General features: G+C 43.0%; 3 protein-coding genes across 22 annotated transcripts in view; 1 reads left to right on the top strand and 2 right to left on the bottom strand.

Annotated features, from left to right (window-relative positions):
- Positions 1-1,363: 1,363 nt before the first annotated feature.
- Positions 1,364-10,218, bottom strand: LOC135089812 (WD repeat-containing and planar cell polarity effector protein fritz homolog). Of its 3 annotated transcripts, XM_063985888.1 has the most exons (12): positions 10,060-10,218; positions 8,950-9,053; positions 8,449-8,587; positions 7,968-8,148; positions 7,295-7,494; positions 6,843-7,091; positions 5,896-6,674; positions 5,429-5,703; positions 5,102-5,181; positions 4,565-4,991; positions 3,892-3,919; positions 1,364-1,917 (listed from the first exon to the last, which is right to left on the bottom strand). In XM_063985888.1, the coding sequence occupies exons 2-12, from the start codon at positions 9,030-9,032 to the stop codon at positions 1,788-1,790; spliced, it is 2,571 nt and encodes an 856-aa protein (XP_063841958.1). In that variant the 5' UTR covers positions 9,033-9,053; positions 10,060-10,218; the 3' UTR covers positions 1,364-1,787. The 3 variants fall into 3 exon arrangements, with proteins under 3 accessions (XP_063841958.1, XP_063841959.1, XP_063841960.1); XM_063985889.1 differs by lacking the exon at positions 3,892-3,919; XM_063985890.1 differs by lacking the exon at positions 3,892-3,919 and having other exon boundaries at positions 1,364-1,914.
- Positions 10,219-10,398: 180 nt separating this feature from the next.
- Positions 10,399-17,403, top strand: LOC135089814 (uncharacterized). Of its 8 annotated transcripts, none has more exons than XR_010261645.1 (10): positions 10,424-10,537; positions 11,226-11,314; positions 11,708-11,896; positions 12,060-12,221; positions 12,584-13,126; positions 13,375-13,515; positions 13,887-14,076; positions 14,205-14,296; positions 14,540-14,644; positions 15,762-17,403. XR_010261645.1 is itself a non-coding variant. In XM_063985904.1 (9 exons), exons 2-8 carry the CDS (start codon positions 11,254-11,256, stop codon positions 14,289-14,291), a joined length of 1,365 nt encoding a protein of 454 aa, XP_063841974.1. In that variant the 5' UTR covers positions 10,399-10,469; positions 11,226-11,253; the 3' UTR covers positions 14,292-14,296; positions 15,762-17,403. The 8 variants fall into 8 exon arrangements, 5 of the variants coding, with proteins under 5 accessions (XP_063841974.1, XP_063841972.1, XP_063841977.1 ...); XR_010261647.1 differs by having other exon boundaries at positions 14,193-14,296; XM_063985904.1 differs by lacking the exon at positions 14,540-14,644 and having other exon boundaries at positions 10,399-10,469; positions 11,226-11,306.
- The window catches only part of LOC135089810 (NAD(+) hydrolase sarm1-like), a 116,870-nt gene continuing 111,546 nt past the window's right edge, over positions 14,762-20,085 (bottom strand). For all 11 annotated transcript variants that reach the window (XM_063985886.1, XM_063985879.1, XM_063985880.1 and 8 more), the window contains 7 exons: positions 18,507-19,945; positions 18,268-18,350; positions 17,866-17,959; positions 17,533-17,722; positions 17,095-17,216; positions 16,595-16,849; positions 14,762-16,363 (listed from right to left, as the gene is read on the bottom strand). In XM_063985886.1, coding sequence (XP_063841956.1) covers positions 16,627-16,849; positions 17,095-17,216; positions 17,533-17,722; positions 17,866-17,959; positions 18,268-18,350; positions 18,507-19,945 — 2,151 coding nt within the window. In that variant the 3' untranslated portion in view covers positions 14,762-16,363; positions 16,595-16,626. The remainder of the gene's footprint in view (positions 16,364-16,594; positions 16,850-17,094; positions 17,217-17,532; positions 17,723-17,865; positions 17,960-18,267; positions 18,351-18,506; positions 19,946-20,085) is intronic.

The following is a 20,085-nucleotide window of genomic DNA, read 5'->3' as shown; positions in this document are numbered from 1 at the left end:
CTCTCAACACCTGCTAAAGGAACTAATGTTAGGCTATCTAGTCTTGTCCTGCACTAATCTCTTCCTCTGAATGACTTTCCTTATTTAAGTTGTCATGAGAACATAAGGAATCTGCAAACAACCAGTCACCCTATACAGGTTAACTCCCATTTACCTATAAGCACAGTGTGTCTTAATCTTGTCTACAAATGTATTCACCCTTTTCTTAGTACAGCTATAATATTCTCACTCACTACCTGACTGATAGAACATCTACTATCCTACAAGTGAAATGAAAGGTCAGATCTACTCATTATCGAGACCCTGATGTGAAGTATGACAGCTGGGGCACATGTGACTCCCACAGCCTTTTCCTGAGGTAAAGTAATATGTAACAAAGATAAGGTGCCTCTGGGATAAACACACAACCCTTCCTAAGAGTCAATGAGCTACAATAAGCAGAAGGCATGTGCTGGTCAAGTGTGCTTGGTGGTTCCTTCAGTTCCAAGATTAGATTTATTGTTGAAAAGAACAAACAGGAATTTCCACAGCACATTTTGTACAACTTCCTTTTGGCACCATTTGACACTTGGATGGTCCAGTCTGGCTATGTCTAGCCAAGCACATTCATCGTACCTCTGTGAGTGGTTCACACAGAAGTGCAAGCTGAAGTATTATTGGTCAAGACAACTGAACTCCAGCACTTTATGAAAGACACAATAATCGTATCATCTATGTTTATGTACACATTGGGCTGAAATCTCGTGAGAGAGAGAGAGAGAGAGAGAGAGAGAGAGAGAGAGAGAGAGAGAGAGAGAGAGAGAGAGAGAGAGAGAGAGAGAGAGAGAGAGAGAGAGAGAGAGAGAGAGAGAGAGAGAGAGAGAGAGAGAGAGAGAGAGAGAGAGAGAGAGAGAGAGAGAGAGAGAGAGAGAGAGAGAGAGAGAGAGAGAGAGAGAGAGAGAGAGATGAGAGAGAGAGAGAGAGAGAGAGAGAGAGAGAGAGAGAGAGAGAGAGAGAGAGAGAGAGAGAGAGAGAGAGAGAGAGAGAGAGAGAGAGAGAGAGAGAGAGAGAGAGAGAGAGAGAGAGAGAGAAAAAAAATTTTCCCATACCTTATCATACCTCCCACAAACAATGACCTTGTCTTGCCACATGAGGAGGCAACATATTTTAAATAACTCCATTCTACTATTTTACTGAGTTGACTCTCTTTGGCACTTGGCATATCAGTACACATCATTGGCACATGTCCTCAGTTTAAAAAGATTCCAGTATGTATGTTTCCTGTCAAGACACATGATGTAGCAAACTCAGCACTGCTCCCAGGCAGCATTCCCTGAGACACTAGCATTATGGGTGCTAGGAACAGTCTTTAGCAGACAGAAAATAATGCAATATGTCAAGATTTACTTTTTTTATGCAAACACTCTATTCCTTTTCCTTTCACTGGTTTTGCTTATTGATGGTATGCTTTATGTGTTTTCCCAAAGAATGAATGACCAAGAGTATTCCATAATACTTATAACGCTGTAGCAAATGTAGTGTGCAACTAAATTTAAGAGTGCTGGTCTATTGAAAATCTCAGTGTAGTGGTGCTGAGGTTAAGAAAAGGTTAAGAAACATTAATCTACACAAATGGCACAAGTTGGCTATGTCAGATTTTGTTGAATACTACCAACAAATTTATAAATATCCATAGTACATACAAAGTACTTGATGATAAATCATACTACCCACTTTTGCTACTTTTCAATCTTCCATGTTAAAGAATCATGGTCAATACAAGAAGAATGACCTGAGCAGCACACAACTCACAGCTGCCACGTGTCAAACTGTCGGGTGGGAGTGGTGGCACCCCGGCCAGTGCCCTGCAGGGGCCTCACACCACGCCAAAGTGCACCACCTTCACTGTCCCGCCATCCTCTTCCTCGGTGGACACTTCTGGTGATGAGGGACAATGATTACAACAAAAATAATGTGGATGTCTAAGAAGAAAAGATGTGTGAACAATATCTAATGCAATAATATCATTAGAAACAAGAAAGATGATCCTGTTATCTTTTAAAAATTGTACAAGAGTACTTTGCAAAAAGAATAATAACTATGGCTCCTCAAGGAAGAAAATATACTCTTCCCATAACAGACATCTATGATGCCATCTAGCCTACTGCTCATGGCACAATGAGATGCAAACTATCTATCTATATAACAGGCCAGCAATCTCACATGACAGACAAGACACCACACTTTCACACACACACACACACACACACACACACACACACACACACACACACACTCTTAGCCCCATTGGCCCCTGGTGGAAAGGGGCCACACTATAACCCATGCGTCCATGCACAGCACAGCTGGCCATACACATCCACAGAAAAGCTCAGAAAATTGTGCATCATACAGTCTGTTTTTTTCCCAACAAATTGACAAGATATCCCTGCAGAGACAGCTAGTTTCTCAGTGCCCAAGAACCACAAGGTTTAACTGAAGAAACTCCGTGCACCATACTTTTAAATGCTTTGTTGTTATATCTCAATTTTTGAAGCTGTATTGAAGTTATCAGGATTTTCAAGTTATACAAGGATTCTTTATCACTAGTGGAAAGAACACCCTGTGAGAACCTGTCCAAACATCTGTGTGACCTTTGAACACAGTCCTGATAGAAGACCAAAGCAATTAAGAATACAACTCAACAAGTCATACTTCTGTGTGACATTTTGAGTTCATGAAGCAATTGATAAGCACTTAACCTCAAACTAGAACAGCACACAATGATACACCAATTTTCTGGGGGAGCACCTTGGACATTCACTCTCCGTGAAATCTACTGTTTTTAATGAGACATCCCACACTGATTGCTCTTGGACCAAAAGAATCTAATGAACACACCACCTACACATGATGATCTCTATACAATGCTTTCTGAAGGATACCTAAAACGAGGTATACAGGATGTAACACGAGTTTCCGTAGATATTGCCAGAGGTTAAAGTTCAGGTTATTTTAAGTCGAAAGTGTTCTATGCACATATGCATTTTGAGGCATTGTTTAGCTGTGGTATGAAATTCAAGTGTGGCCTGGCAAGAGATACAACAGACAGCCCAGGCAGGTAACCATGGTGTAGAAACACCATTTCCACACACTCCACATTACTTTAAGTTATGCAATACAATCTTAACATATTTTTTGCCACTGTCTCGTAGGAAAACTACATGATCTGACTAACAATCAGCTGATTTGCTGCTAGCTTCATTGCTTCCCACTCCCTGCCTGGGCAATGCATAGTGCCACATAACCTATTATTTTATTTTGTTGTTTATTACATCCATACTATCATTGTATAATATTTATCAGTAATTAGTATTGGTTCATTGTTGTCACTCATCTCGTCATGGGATGCTGTAAAGCTCCAAAACTTGTAGAAATCATGACTGAATTATTCACAATTTCAGATCCCTGCCATAGACACTTGCCTGGCCCAGCCGTTGTATCTGTTGTCAAGCCACACTTGAATTTCATGCCTTGGAAAAACGCCTCAAAATGCATATGTGCATAGAAAATTTTCCACTTGGAATAATCTGTACTTTCACCTATGACAATATCCACAGAAACTTGTGCTACATTCTGTATATTCCACGATAAAAAGGGACTATGTACATCAGGTAAGCAAAGCCCAAAGCAACCTTTTTCTTTGCTAAACATTTGGAGTTCATCTGGCATTAACACATCTGGTCACAACATCATGGCTTGTATTGAAAGAGTACAGTTGTCTGGTGAAACAGTCCAGTGAATAGTGAATGCTTTCTTTACTGAATGCAGGACAGACTCCAGTGTTTTAAAGTAGCTTGTAGTAATCCCTATGCATGGCTTCTATGTTAGCCAAACTGTCAACACATACAGTACCTTGGCTCCCAGAAGTAGCCATCATTACCTGCATCGGCAATTAGGAAAAGGATTAAAACCCGACTGATAGAACCACTGGTAAACACAAAGAGGAAATATTGCACACACAGAGCAGGTAGGTGATCATAAGAGAAAGGGCAAAATGATCATAGAGGAAAAACAGGTAGTAAAGGTACAGGACTTGTTATATTGTTAATTAATACGTTGAAATAAAGGTGGCTTCATAAAGAAGTCTGGTACACGTGACAAGTTCATCCCTTCTGTTTCATTCATTTGTATAAACATTACTATATGAACAACAGTTACTTGCAAGTTACTTGCAGTAAAGAATTTTAGCTCATGGTGGGAGAATGACTAGTTGTGAAATATATAACTGTAAACAAGACTCAAGAATGTAATTTAATTTGATAACTTGTCATGTGCAGTATATTCCAAGCCAGTGACAGCACATATGAAAAGCACTGGAAACAGGAGACAAAGATTCTTAGTCATACCTTGGAGAAACAACTTAATGATCAAAATCTTGAAAGTAATGTTAATGTGAACAAACCTAACCTTTTCACCCATAATGACTCATCAAGCCTAACATTCATGACCTTCTCACCTCTATTCTTTATACTTTTCCCTTTCTGTATTCCTTTCCTCATCCCCTTAAACTTTTTTGCTTACTCACCATGGTACACTGCCCTCTCGTAACTTTTCCTCAGGTCTTTCTTGTCCATGAAAACAGATACCATTTCTGAATCCACAAACTCCTCGTTGGGATCGGAGGAGTAGAACACTTCCCTTGCAGATCTGGGATGCCTGGCAGCACTCCCTTCGTTGACATTGGGTGTGTGGGAAGTGCACGTGGGGCGAGGAGGTGGCCGGGAAGGTGTGGCTGCAGTGTGCTGTGTGGGAGGTCGAATGGGGCTTGTGTCTGGTTGGCGTATGTTGATGGTGATGGTACCATCCTGGGAGGTGATGGCGTGAGGCATGTGGGAAGAGCTGTGTGAGGTGCTGGAGCTGCTGGAGGGAAGGTCTGCAGATGCCTGTGGTATCTGGGGTGCTGCTGTAGAGGTGAAGCCACTCCCAACATTCAAATGTCCAAGTCTTTCAGCCTGAAATGAAATGCAGGGTAATATTTAATGTATAATACAAACATATCACCTACTCATATAATCTTTAACTGAGGGTTTTGGAATTTTGGAAGCATGAGTCTTATTCTTACCAGGTGAGGTAAGGGGAGGGAAGGCTGTATGGTGCCCCTGCCTCCTGCTACCTCTGCTTGGACCGGCCCACTTCCCTCACCTGAAGCAAACACATGTCCCTGTATATATCCATGTTTCCTCTTTTCCCTATTAATGATTATTTTGTCACTTTGTTTTAAAATCTTCTTAATCTTGTATAGCTACAGTCAAAATTCCTCTCAGCCTACGAATTCACACTCCTTCCTTACCAATTTCTTTTTTATTCTGTTACTTTGATTTAATTTCTTCTTAATCTTGTATAGCTACAGTCAAAATTTATCTCAGTTAATTTCATACTCCTCCCTTACCGATTTCTTCCTCCCCCTCAGAAGCACTCCCAGAGAAGCAGGTGGAACAAGATTCTCTGCAGGACTCCGAGGTGTTCCTTTCCGACCCATCGTACAGAAGGGAGTTGCAGGAAGCACTTGACCCACAAGAGGACTCAAGGCGCCTGGCATTCTCAAGTGCTGCCACTGCAAGCTGTGCTTCGCCTCTCCGCTGTGCTACTGAGTGCACAGCCATGAAGCAGTCATAGTCCCGGAGGTCAAGGGTCAGACGGTATGCTTTCTCCAGCCGCCCAGACCTTGGAGTGGGAAGGGAAGAAAGGGCTTGTATATGTGTGTGGAGTGCAATTTGCTAGGGGTGTAGAGAGAATGCAGAAGGGCCAGTGTTCAAGTGAGAGCATGGGTGGGAAAGACAGGCAAGGCAAAGTTTAAAATAATACAAAGACCTGGGAGTATAAGAGAAATTTTTGTCAAGGAATGCTGGGTCTCACCTTAACACTTTAAAGAAGAACCTCCTGGTGAGGGCACGTACAGCAGGACCAAACTCCTCCTCCACAGCGGGGCTGAGTGGCTGCAGTGGCACGTGAAAGGTGGCCAGGGCAGCTTCCATCTGGGCCAGGCGGGAGGGGGTGAGGGGACAGCGCAGCAGGTGGTTGGCTACGGTTGACAGGCACTTCATGGCTGCTGGCCCCTCCTGCTCCCAGCTGAGGGACACCAGCAGATTGACGGCCTCATCCAGCTGCCGGTGCTTCACATACTGGCTGGCTAGTGCTAAGGCAGACAGGCTCCCCCAGCCATCTGCACCACCATCCACCCTGATGCATGCAAGTGGTCCCCGGGCATAGTGCAGCAGCAGGAGGCAAGGGCCGGCCTCAGGGTCACCAGGTGGTCTGCCTGGAGCCCAGCTGAGTCGAGCCAGGCCAGGCCGGTGCCTGAGGTGCTCTGAGAGGTCCAGCACACGCTGGGGGGCAGGATCTTCAGCTGTCAGCTGCAGCCGCACCAGTGAGAGAGCCAGGTCAAAACACTGCAGTTGACCTCTCTCATTGGCTGCAGCCACCAGTGTGCCGGTGTCCAGCCAGGCCAGGGCAGCAGGGATGAGGCCTGCCTTGGTGAGGTGTGTGGTGCCACGACTCTCCCCATGCAGTGCAAGCACTCCGTTGTTGCAGGCCAGCAGCAGCCGGTCCTCAGCAGGGGTGTGGCCGTGGGCTGTGAGGGGCGCTTCCAGGGGAACACTGCTTACCCCCACACGATGCAATGCTCCACGCTCCACCTGCAACACAAACATTTCATGTTGTGGCAATCAAAACTGAATATTTTCCTTGACATCCAAGTAGTTCACTCTGCAAGCACATACTCACAACAAGTACAGTCATAGGCAAATTACAGAAATGCACACACACACACACACACAGACACACACACACAGTCAGAGCCTCACCTCATACACACAGCTGAGGACAGTCACTCCACCCTTCCGGCCAAAGCCTTGTTCCACAGTCAGCAGGACACTGGACTGCAGGTGGCTGAAGGACACACTGAGGGGTGCCATCTCTGTGCGGCAGTAACACACCAGGTCCAGTGAGGCACCACGCAGGCCATACACCAGGATGTTGGCACGGTCACGGTCCTTTGCAAGGGGACTCCACGGGTACACCTCATCGTCACTTGTCTGCCACCACACCACCACCTGACCGGAAGAATGGGGAGTGATAACAGCAGTGCCATGAAGAATAAATGTAAAATACCCTGAAAATGTTTAATTTTCTCAAGCTTTCTACACATTACCTGCATCATGGTTGACTCCACTCACCACGAGAGATTGCCATGAAAAATAAATGTAATATATCTTAAGAGTGTTTAATATTTTCAAGCTTTCTACACATCACTCACCATATCACCTGAGAGACTGGCAGATAGCCGGCGTTCAAAGCGGCGTCCTGATGGTCCTGCCACTTCACACGTGTGCAGTTTGGGATCGAAAGCTGACAGCCTCTCAATGACCTGGCCCTCAGATGGTGGGCGGGTCAGGTGCACCACAGTGAGTCGACATTCATTGTAGGAGAACAACATGTGGTTCCGGGTGATCACAACTGTAAGGAAGTGATTAGTAAAGAGAGGTGTTTAGTTTCTTTATTTCTCCACTGAAGAGGATCAAACACCACAGACTGATGCTTCCTTCCTGGTATAGCAATGCACAGGACAATGATTCATAAATGTAAGGAGGCAATTAGTAAAGACGTGTTTATTTTCCCTATTTCTGCACTGACTTTCCCTTTCCATCAGAGTAGCAGTGTAGATCTGTGTGTGTGTGTGTGTGTGTGTGTGTGTGTGTGTGTGTGTGTGTGTGTGTTAATGGTACCTTGTCTAAACCATCCTGTGTAGAATTGCTGGGCTGGTATATAGACAGATAGTTAGATTTCTTCATTTGTCTGTTTTCTGAGATGTTATGAGAAAAAAATTTTTAACTTCTATGATAAAATAAAGAGGAAGGATCCAACACGAGTAACTAAAACTTCCTTCATGGAAAAGTAAAGCACAAGACAATGGTTCACAACATAATCACCATCAGCCAAGTGTTCTGAGAGGAGTTTCCCAACGAGGAACTTGTCAAATGCCACCCTCGTCAAATCACCCGTCTGTCCATTAACAGTGAGGGTTGTGATGATCCCTGAGGCAAAGATCAGCTGGTAAATGTTGGGGGACTTCCACGCCTCCCAAACCACTCGCTCCTTTGCCAGCAACTCCTGCAGGCAGCAAAGCATTATAACAACATGAGAATCACAAGAATATTTTAGTTTTGTTCAATGCAGACACAGAAGGGTAGAAAATGGAGAGGTATGCATTTTCTTCACATAGATACCTGTAATACAGCTCCTGCAGGTGGAAAAATGTTCCATCAACATGAGAAACATAAGTATATTTTACAGTCTTAAATGCATAAACAAAAGACTAAATAGAGTGCTATATTTTCTTCACGCAGATCCCCAAGATGGATGCTGTAAAGGTGGCAAATACTCGTAATAGTCTGTTTCCCAGCCACTCACTTCAAACTCCCTCAGTGAGTCCCTCAGTTTGATAGGACGGCTGTTCTTTGGAGTGACCATCAGACCACGAGCCTCCAGGTACTGCCTCTTATCCTCATAGTAGACCCGCTCCTTGCTCACTGTGTTCTTATCCTGGTACCTGTGCATCAAGCCCTTCTTGTAAGTGCATGATTAATTTATTTCCTGATGCTAATATCTTGAAAATTGTTGTATTATGTTAAAATGCAAACAAGTGCTTGAGATATTGGATGTAACTACATTGCCTGAATGCTAAGAATGCTTTATGACTTAATTTGAAGTAAATAATAAATTCTTTGATGCCTAATGCTAACTTTACCATTTTCAATATATCAAATCTACTTATGCTTCTTCTCTCTCTCTCTCTCTCTCTCTCTCTCTCTCTCTCGCTCTCTCTCTCTCTCTCTCTCTCTCTCTCTCTCTCTCTCTCTCTCTCCACATCACTGTTAACCAATCTTGCTCTGTGTAAACAAGTAAGTGTACCTGAAGGCGCCCATATCAGCATCCTTAATGACCACATCGTCCCGCAGTGTCCAGAAGTGTGCATCTCCCAGCAGAGTTACCATGGCTACTGCCTTTCTTCACATCTGCAATACCAAGGTGGGAAGAATTACAGTTTATCCTGCAGTTTATCATATGGTTTTATTCAATTCTTACATTTCACTCTATCAGGGACTTAGTGCCAGAATATTTTATACAATGAAATTGTTACACAGGCTGGCATAACGTGTAGGTTGGGTAGTACATGTAGTTATGCTTTATATGTGTAGTGCAATGTTTGTGTACCATGTGGGTGTGTGAGCTTGAGAAACTGTGTATGTGTGATACGTCTGTCTGCCTGTGCTGGTGCCATGTGGTTGAGCAAGCATGGGAGAGTGTGTGTGTGTGGATACGCCTGTATGTCTCTCATGGCCTGGCCATGTGCTGTAGGTTGAGTGTGGGAAAGCACTTCAGTTTCCACTCCTGTGACAAATTTCAGGTTAGGCTGGTTAGGGGCAAGGTTGTGGGAAGAACAGCCCCTCCATTATATTAATTTATGTTAAAGGATTGAGGGAGATGCAGCCTCCTTTTAGGTTAAGTTAGGGAGTCAAGGTGGGTGTAGCCCTCATTAAGTTAGGTTTGGGAGCCCATACTCTAGTCATGTATATTTGCTCACTTGGGATATAAAAAATAAAAAATATCCTGTAGACTTCTCAAAGGGCAAATTTCAGTAATTTCTGCATTCCTTATGCAAAAAACCCCGCTTTCCCATCAGGTCCCCAAGTTTACTTGAAGTGGGGAGGATAAACGAAAGAATATAAGATGCCTGTAGTAAGATTTAATGAATTCTTCATTTTGACATCAACTGCAGCTTGACTTTTAGAGTCTTCAGGATGGGAGATGCAAGCACTTCATTGTGACTATGAAGAATTCTGTCTAAATCTACCCACAACATCCCCTTCAATCTCAAGAACGACTGTGCACTTTATTCATTACCATCCGTCCGGGAAACCGCCGTGCACTTCCTTCTCTTCAGTCTACCCTACCTTTCTTTCCTCCTCCTTTATCCCAAAGTAGCAATGGTCTATTAGAAATAAAGAACCACTGCCTCACCTGTTAATTAGAACTGTGTGGAGGCCTGGGGTATTGTTTGACAAGCAGGCGGGGCAGAAGAATCAGGTGGGGACACGTGGAAGCAGGTGGACTTGTTGGTAGCGACAGGTGGAAGACAGCTGAAGGAGTTCAGGTCAACATAACATAAACAAAGCGAGTTGCCAACGACCTCCCTTTATTAAATCACTGATGTCTTTAATACTATCCGTCTATTCCACCTACAACTTGGCCCTACTTGCCCTTCATGGCCTCAAAGTAATGTGGTCTTAAGGAAAAAGGATGTATTGTATGATTAGATTGTAAATAAGGAAATATTTAAATGTATTGCTGTCGTAAGGTTTGGCGTTTCGGGTTCCCGTGTTGATGTTTCGTCTTGATTTGCGTTTCCTTGCCTCTTAGTCTCATATCTGGTAATTTCTTGCTTATTTTTGTGTCTACAGGTCCCTGACTGTTGAAGAATGTGGAATTGTGAATAATGGTATATCAGTTAAGTTTGTGGAGCCAAGAGAATTGAGTAAAGTTGGGAGATGAAGATGCTGCAAAAATTATATTTATTGATGGTGATCTATACTCATGAATGAAATGGGTGGTTATACAGGTTTTGTGGCAATACTGAATAACATTAACGTTTTCACCCAAGGGTAGATTAGACTGACCAATTTACCTTGCCTTCACATCAATCTCCCAGTGTTTCAACGATAATCTGGATATTATTTTAGATTTACACCATCTACAATACTGAGAATGTTATTTTTGCATATCTTACTGGATTCTAAAGAACTTTATCCCACAGATTTTTTGTGGGAAACCCGTAGTTTTCGAAATAGATACATGCATTACCCCAACAAATTCCCTAGGCTAGATCCTGTAGGATACTTTAGGTTAGGTTAGATTAATATCCCTTAAGAGGGTCTGTGGGGGCACAGTCCCTTAGCTGAGTTAGATTAGTATTCATTAGGGAAGTCCAGGGGGGCAGGTTAGGGGGATAGGGAAATTATGGTGTGAATCTAAAAAATTACCGTAATCTGTAGCAGGGGATGGAGGGTGAAGGGGCAGGAAACTAGTTACATTACTGGTCCAACTACTGAGTCATGCGTACTGCAACATTTTCCTGTGATGTGATCCTTTACCAACTGTAATCAACTGTAATCATTTATGTGTTTCAGATCATGGCTGGTCAAGAGAAGAGCAAGGATGAACACCAACATCTGGTTGGGATTTGCATGGGGATGTGTCCCAATGCAGAGGTGCGGCTGTGAGTAGAGGCATATATGTGTACATGCTGTGATGAGGCTAGTGATGGCAGGTAGCCTAGGTACAGGGTTGCCATGTGTAGGCCTCATGGCTTCTTGTAACTTCCTTCATTTTCTTATGTTCTTATGTCAGCCTCTGAGATACAGTGTAGTGTCAAAAGCTGAGTATAGTGGAAGAATTTGACTCAAAAATGTTTTGCAGGTTACAAAAATGCATTCAGTAATATTCTTACAGTATTTAATACTTTTCTTGATGCTCCTGCTAAGACATCTTAAACCTAAGTATATCTATAGCCTCTTCCTATTGGACATCTGTGATATTTTAATTTCTCCGCAAACTCCAAAACAGAGCAGAACATCATCAGAATGCTGAAACAACTTTGGTGTTCTAACAGGCGACAAAGAGAGAAAATGATCCACCCCTTGGAGATGGCAATTGACTCCAATGGCCAACGACTGAACTACCCTCAGGCCCGGGCCATGGTCAAGATGTACTCCCGGCCCGCAGCTGGCCAGCAGATCAAGGCCACAGATATTCGGCCGGTGCCTGTGCTGATGAAGACTCTCAGATATTTATTAGCAAAGTAAGACCCTCGTTATGTTCTACTCTTTTTAATCATCTTTACCAATGGATAGAGAACATGGCAGCAGTATTATTCTATCCTGACTGCACTGAGTGACCTGGCAGTCATTCCTAGCACAGGGGAAATGTATAAATGCTAATGACGGTTGTTTTTCTGCCTCCAGTGTGTGTTGCCGGAAGGATGTGTCATGGGCCTTGGTGTACCAGTTTGTGAGTGACCGGTTGCAGGCCATCCGACAGGACTTGTGTGTGCAGAGAGGAAGGAATGTCATGGCCTTGCAGATCTACCAGGCAGCTGTTAGATTCTACATATATGCTCATTATAGGTAATGTTGCAGGTTTTCTTTTGTGAACATAATGGACTGTATTCTGTATTCTGAAACACTTACGACTGCACCTTGATTATTTTCAAGGTACTTTTATGGTTCAAGAGACAGGTTAATAAGATTTCTATATCACTGACAAGAGAAACTCTCTTGAGAACCCAGCTAATGATCTCTGTAGCCTTTGAAAATAGTTGCAGTGAGAGAGCAAAGCATTTCTGAATACAGGCCAATATTGCACATTCAAGAAGAATGTTAAAGGCATCTTTTGCCAAAGAGCTCAGTGGTGATATAAAGAGCAACAAGTTTCTGTTTCATTTATCCTTTAAAATATACTGCTAACAATGTAATGTCTTCCTCTGCAGAACTTGTGAGCACGAGCTAAAAGATTTTGATCCATTCCTCAATATGAAGCAGCTTGTTGATACATTGTCCCTTGTAATGTCCCTCTATCAAGAACTAGACTTGGTAAGCAGTATTGTGGCACCAGACAAAGTGGATCTTACAGACTACACTTCCTTCAATGGCTATGATGAAGAAAGTGAAGAGGAGGACAGTGACAGTGACAGTAAAGTTGATGATGGAGCAGAAACCAAAATAGTACAAGATTCCAAAGCAAGTGAAAAAGGTACTTCGAGTGGGGGAGAAACTATCCCAGGTTTGGAAGGAGATAACAATACTGTGGGGGATCATGATGACAACAGTTCAGGAAGTGGCTCTGTTAAGGCTGGTAACACACAGGAGAGAGAGAAAGTTTTGCCATCAGAAAGAAAAAACAAAAAGCAATATCATGGGGATACTGTTTCTTGCAGCAGCCTTCAGGAAGAAGGTGTAGCCTTGTACATGCTGGTCAATCTGGGTAATGAAGAGACTATCATGAATGTTCTGAGGCTCCATCAAAACATTAAGTGAGTACTGTTTCCTTTAATAATGTATTAGATCTTTTGGGTGGATCTTTGCAATAGCATAGTCACTCTCTTCTCTTTGCTTCATTTGTGATAATTTCTTTAGTTTGTATCATGTGATGGTGGCTCCTCTCTGCAAACTATTGGCTATTGATATATCCAGTTCCTATGAGTTGTGTGATTCAACAGTAAAAAAGGAAAAAAAAATAACTGAGATTGTGTAATAAATGTCATATTCCGTTTTTGCACAGATGCTCCAAGCTTGTGAGTCTCACACTGAAGATGAACCTTGCCTGGCTCTCCCATAACTACTACAGAGTCCTGAAGCTCTCCACCTGTCTGCCACCTTTATGTCAGTGTGCTTTCCATATTCACCTCACTGTGATCCAGAGGTGAGCGTGTATCCAAGTGCTTATCATCTGCTTTGTTTATGTTGATTATACATAATTTATCAGTGTAAATTATTCTATCAGCTACAGAAGTGACTCAAAGAAGCTAGCAAAGACAGTGTAGTAACAAGCAAACCATGCAGGGCTTCCCAATCCCTCTTGTCTATTATGACACAGAATGCATTAACACACTGTCTTGTGTCTCAGTCTGACTGCACCACAGGTGGTCTAGGCCACACTGCAGTGGGCGATGGGGTTGCCACATTCCTACGCCTTAGATGCATATGCAGTATCACACTAACTTTTGATTTTTATGTCATGAAAATTTTTTTTGGCCAAGTTAAAGAATCAGTGCTTTTATATTGTGTTTGCAGAAAATCTCTTAGCATCCTGAATCAGTCCCACAGCTGCAAGGGACAATCATACAGTCTGGAGCAGCTGTCCGAGATGCTGCTGTACAACAACAGTGATCACCTTGCTGAGGCCTGCACGCACTACGGCCTCCCTGCCATGAATGGAGGTGTCGTCTTCACTAAAGGGAAGTTCAACTATGAAGCTTCATTGGTGAGTTGGATGGTTTTTGTAATTGGTTAATTGGTGTAGAATGATTCTCTTTTAGTAATGTTTTTATAAGGATGTTATTGGAAAGTTAACATTCAGTTAAGCATCTTGGTAACCAGTTTGTTGTGTAGATGAAGCCACGCCACACCAGGAGAATCGAAGACCAGCTTGCTACTGTTCCCTTGCCTGGCTTGCTGCTGCCGACCTTGAGCCACTGACATGAGTAAGTATACAGTGTTATATTTTCCTCCCAAGATCCAGAACTGAGAATACAAAGTCAGGATGTTCTCTCATTGTCATGGAGAATAGTTGAGACATTCCTAGGAATTCTTACATTGCCACAAAGAATTACATTGGCCATTTTTTTTGGGGGGGGGACTTATTTTATCTTTTGATTGTTGTTGCTGCTTCCTCGAAACTCTGCTGTATCTCTATTTCCTTTCTGAGTGAGTACCTTTCTGTGCAGGAACATGCTTTGTCTCACACCAGCTACCTATCAGCCACTGGTAGTGTTATGGTGACATACATGCATCAGTCCATTGTGGTGCTGCTTCCTTGGTCATCCCGTTTGGTAGGTTTCAACAGCTGCCATTCAAGATTCACTTTTTTACCTACTCTTGGTGATATAAAAAGGACAAGCCAGTAAACAGTAGATCCTCAGACACATAGGTGGGATATAACTGGACAGTTTATAACTTAAATAGTATTTATTTAAGCTTTAAACTACTGCATGTAAAAATAATAAATCTCAAACTTACACGTTAGTTGCCGGATTTTTATGTACAATGGTAAAATTGTCACTTGACGTGGCGAATTCATGACGATGGGTTCAGTATAATCATTCTCTAATATTAACATCACCTTTCATCAGTACAATGACTAAAAGATTCACAAGAGGAGGAATAGTCTGCCCAGGAGGTGAGCAGACTCTTTGGAACTTTGTATGGAACATCTATGTCTTAGCACTATTTTCTTGGTGTTCCAGAACTTTTAGTGAAGAGAACAAGTCTCTGAATACAGTGTGAAGTGTGACGCATTGGTCTCATGTTGAAGTAAAAGTTGACTATGTACAGATAAATATAAAATACAACCTCATCAGCCATTCAGGTATGACGTAGCCTGACTAAATAGTTTAATTTATGTGATATATTTACAATATCTAGAAGCCTTAGTAAAAAAAATAAATAAATGAAAAATTAATAGTAATAACTGCTGGCTGAATTATTAATTGCTGCCTCTATATCATTCATGATTCACAACTAAAAAAAAGAAGAAAATACATGAGACCTGTGAGTGATGGTGAAAGAATACTGTGAAGAAATAGATAATTAAATGCTTCTTAGTATATTATTTGGTATCAAGAAACTTCTAATTACAATATGCTTCTAAAAGTGATAATCAGCTGCAACTTCTGTATGGCAGGAAAAGTGACCACCTCATTAACAATGCTTAATACCAGTGGGTGTTGAGCTCTCCAACTACTTGGCCCAGTGTTAGGGGTGTTCCCTGCAGTGGACCTGCCCAACCCATGCCTTCACAGTAACTCAAGTGTGACAGTGGCTGATTGTCTTGCGTAAGGTTTGATGTAGAGCAGTCACTTCTGAGGCAAGCTTCTGGCCTGCTCCAGTGTGTGGCCCAGATGTTCATCCTTGACTCCCTGCACTGGTCATGAGAATGTTATTCCACAGGAGTGTGGCTGACTGTCGTGAGCACCACCCGGGGCACCGCTGCCAGGAGTGATTACTTCTTGATGAAGCCTCTCACTCTTGTCATGCACTTGTTGACAAATGATGACTTTCTCTGCAAGTCATCAGTCGAAGCAAGTGATGAGCGGCGAGATGATATGAGGGAGGACCTGGGAGAGGAAGATAGATGGTGGTCGCTCCGCGATTCTCCGTCAATCCCACTCTCCTCCTCAGCTATGGGGCTGCTGTCACAGGGGATGCTGCTGAGTCTCCGCCTGGAAGGCCGTGGCTCCCTACTCTGCTGCACCTGTGACTGTTCTGGCTGCTGGTTGTGCTGCTGCTGCAGGTACTGTTCACACGAGGTGACGACATCTGTCGCAGTCTCTGGGTCAGACGAAGCAGCAGCATTGTTGTCAAGACCAGTGTCCAGGCTGAGAGAGCGTGACGGTGGCAGTGTGCGGCGCTGTGGCCGAGGCAGCAGGGGAGAGCTGGTGCCAGAGCCCCTTCCCCCCATCCCACGGACAGCGACACGCAGTGCCGGGCTGACAGCCCTTCCAGCTCGCCTCAGTGGGGAAGCTGAGCGGGGGCTGCTGGTGGCTAATAATCTGCAGAGGAAATAGTTTAGATTTAGACTTTTCAATGTAATGTACCTTTCAAGTGAATACTCAGTGTAGTTTGTGGTATAGAAGTAATAATTTAAACAGCAATCATAATTTACAAAACTTAGTTATTACTTTAGAGAATACATATTTATGAAGAAGTCCATAGGTATTTTGTTTTGTTGAAATTTTGTTGTTTTATGCATAATTTTAAATAGAGATGAGCCAGGTACTGACCTCCTGTGTTTAACCAATGCAGGGTCGCCCCGTCAGTCTTTGGGGTCCTTGTCTGAGCACGAGGAGCATTTCCCTCCACTCTCTGTACTAGTTGTGCGCTGATATAGCGGAGGTGCGCGGGGAAGGTTGGAGGGGGTGCCAGGGGTGGCCATACCGCCCTCCACACTCCTGTTGGTGTAGCGGCCGAGAGAATCATCGCCTCGCATGAACCTCTCCATCTTATCCACGCAGGCATTGTGGTACTCGTGGATCCACCTATGGGGAAACCACAAAAACAACATGAGATATTGAAATGTGAGGGTTTGATCCTTACATGTTTAGTTTTGAAGCCTTGGAAAGATTATGCTGAGATGTAGAACTGTGATGGTGTGTTAGTGCCATGCAAGGGTTTCAGTGTTATGGACCCTCATTTTATGCTCCAATTACAGGTATAGGATGTTTTGCTTTTATCTTGAAATTTGTACCTAAAACAAGTCTAGAATGTTGTGTGCAAGACTCACCTTACGCCATTGAAGGAGCAGATTGCCCTCATGTCCTCAGGGAGTTCCTCTGGTTCTGGCCATTGGAAGTTGTCAATGATAGGAATAATGTTACACCCGGCTTGCAGTGCTGCAACAATCTCCTGCGGATGAGATATTAAGTTATTAGCAGTGTGATCAAGCTCAAATTGGTGTAAGTTAGCCTCAGCTTGTTTTACAAAATTTAGTGTTTAGGCAATGAGGTGAACTTACAAGTAGTGATAACTGTACTATGTGTGCCATAACCAATCAGGTCTTTCAAGACACTAGTAATAAATGAGATTTCATCAAGTACATCTATCATTCCATAATTCCTTCCCAGTCAGTTATAAAGGAGTAGTGTGAGGTGTTGAGGTGGCAGGAGGAAGTGGAAATATACTTAAAAAGACATAAGGATGCAAGTGCTCCATCTGGACTTACCCTGTGCACCCAATCCTTGCACTCAGTGTCACCAATACATCGATCAAGGGCATTTTGCGTCAGCACCAAAAGGAAGTTCTTGGCTTGTCTAATGGAATTTAGCAAATTGTTGTCAAACTTTCCAGCTCGTAGTCTTTCCACATCAATGAATACACTGAAATCCCTGAGCTGCAAGTCAACCTTGAGTAAACTGGAAAGAGAATGCAACGGTTAGCACTTGCACTTGCTCATCAAAATATTGTTTCACATGTTTGTTAAAGGCTGAATATAAATGTTAATTATGTCAAATGCCATCTAAAGTAATCCATTCAATGAATGTGCTGCCCTGCCCACCTTGCTAAGTGTGATCCATTTGACCGTCTGTAGCTGATGAAGACATCCAAGGTCTTGTCGAGGGAGCTTGTGTCCTGTAGCTGACCCGTCTCATCTGCACAAAGTAGAATTGCCAGTTAGTCAAAGAATACACTTTAAGCAGGAATTAAATGAGCTTTGTTAACTAATAAGGCCTACATATGATCAAGCTTTGCCCTAGTCATCTATTAGCCTTCAGTTGTCAATATTCTAAGTGAGGTCATGCATATTTGTACTTACAATTCTTTAACTTTTCATATCCTGGTTTGCATGAAAAATGGTTTCTTAGTTATAACTGCAATAATTTTCCATGTTCATAAAGTAATCATAGAAGTTTTTTTTTTTTTAACAGATAACTGATACAACACTGTACACAAAACTTACTCAGTATACTATGACGGAGTTTTTGTCTGTGAATGGAATTGGTGATGCCACACTCCAACATTAACTGGTCTTCACTGAGATACCTGCCAGGAAATAAAAGAGATTGTTTTCAGCAAATAAATGGTTATGCATATTAAGTATAAAATTATTTCCGATGTACCTGAACGTATTTCATGTCTGTTTTTGATTTGTCAGTGTATGTAACAAGAAGCACAAATGTTGCTGGTGCAAGTACTCACCTGAGCCACTCCTTGGTCACTCCAGCACTCAGCATCTTGTAAGTGTATTCTGCGTACTCCTTGTCTATTTCAACCAAGAAATCATTTAGTCTTGTCAAGTCACATGAGGAATAATCAGCAATGAGTTTCAGTTTCCGCAGCTCCCTCAGGAACCTTTGCCGCAGTATGCCATTCTGAATGCCAATGTCTTCCTTTAGGTTCTCTTCACCGAGTTTGAGCAGGAGGTCTCCATCCACTCGGGAATTTACAAAGTTATCACAAAACTGAGAAAATCCAATTTGCTTGACCCACTCCCTAACATCCTCAGGTGTCCATAAAGGTACCTGTTGACTTAGTTTGTGTGGCACTTCCTCGCCCATTAGCCGGAGAGCTTGCGCTGCGTATTTGCTGGCAATGGCATTTGGAGAACTTGCAACGTCTTTCAGGGGTTCAATGGCACCAATTTCTCTGAAGAGTTCCAGATTTCCTTGTCTCTTCTTGATGCCAGCTTCCATGCAGAAGTGAAAAGCTGCCAGGTTTCGAGCTTCTTCTCTTTTACTTCTAAGTACTGGGAGTAACCTTTGAAGCCAACCTTGACTCTGGCCATGGCGGTGAGCCACAGTGGAGTTGGCAAAGGCATCAGGAAGCTGACTTGAGACAAATGGTTCTACAAGATTCAAGGTTCCAGACTGTAGCACTTCAGCTTCTAATTCCTTATTTGCTACCAAGGCAGCAATGGTGAGGCACGCATAGTACTTGATATTCTCGTCAGAGTGGAAGGCAAGAGGGAACAGCCACATTGGAACTTTACGCTGGATCATCTCCTGCTGGTTATCTGAGCCTCCATACAGGGACAGGTTGGCCAGTGCACCAGCACAGTGTCTTAAAGTCTCTACGTCAGCTTTTCTACACTCAGACAGCACAGCATCCAATCCTCCTAGTCTGATAATGTCTGAGCAGGTTCCCTCGCTGTGCTTGAAGAGATGCTCCAGAATTCCAGTACCCACTCTAGACTTGTCCACAGATGAGCCATTTTTCGTACAGTCACACGCAACACTCACTATGTTTTTGAGACCATTTTCAACAACATAGCCACGATTTTCAGTGGTGAGGCACTGTTCCAACACCTTGGCACTTGAAAACTTCAAATCTGAGTTTTCTGAGCGACAGTTGTCAAGGAGAAGGTCCATACCACCATTAGTTCTCAAAACATTGCATAAAGAAAAGCCCAACTCGTGGCCATAAGTGGGCACTGACCACGCTTTTCTCATCATTTCATCAATGTTTTCCAGCAGTGTTGGGGCATCCTTGAGGGACTGGTTGACAGTAAGGTTCTTTAGCTTCTCCACAAAGGTGTACATCACTCCAGAGTAACGCATGATGGTGTTTTGCACGTCTCCAGGCTGAGAGTTGGAGCTCAGCTTGTCCAGGTCTTCAAAACTGGTGATGTTTACATTATTCTGAAAGGAAATTTTTTTTTTTACAGTTTGAACAACAACCAAAAGAGAAAAGCATGCAAATTAATAGCAAGTTCCATACAAGTCTGTAACTAGCATAAGATGTGGCAATGACACAATACCACAACACAATGGATAGTGGA

Source organism: Scylla paramamosain, chromosome 33 (genome assembly GCF_035594125.1).
Source record: "Scylla paramamosain isolate STU-SP2022 chromosome 33, ASM3559412v1, whole genome shotgun sequence".
Taxonomy (NCBI): Eukaryota; Metazoa; Arthropoda; class Malacostraca; order Decapoda; family Portunidae; genus Scylla; species Scylla paramamosain.
Note: the sequence above shows the minus strand (reverse complement) of the source record. Positions and strands in the feature narration are given on the sequence as shown.

What these genes read in the sequence shown, in the direction of transcription:
- LOC135089814 (XM_063985903.1), top strand. An exon ending in CTCAGATATTTATTAGCAAA is followed by an intron (nt 11,897 to 12,059) that starts GTAAGACCCTCG and finishes TTCTGCCTCCAG; the next exon opens with TGTGTGTTGCCGGAAGGATG. An exon ending in TACATATATGCTCATTATAG is followed by an intron (nt 12,222 to 12,583) that starts GTAATGTTGCAG and finishes CTTCCTCTGCAG; the next exon opens with AACTTGTGAGCACGAGCTAA.
- LOC135089812 (XM_063985888.1), bottom strand. Translation starts at nt 9,032, where the DNA reads ATGGTAACTCTGCTGGGAGATGCACACTTCTGGACACTGCGGGACGAT. An exon ending in CGAGAGGGCAGTGTACCATG is followed by an intron (nt 3,920 to 4,564) that starts GTGAGTAAGCAA and finishes TTGCCGATGCAG; the next exon opens with GTAATGATGGCTACTTCTGG. An exon ending in GGCTACTTCTGGGAGCCAAG is followed by an intron (nt 1,918 to 3,891) that starts GTACTGTATGTG and finishes CCTCATCACCAG; the next exon opens with AAGTGTCCACCGAGGAAGAG.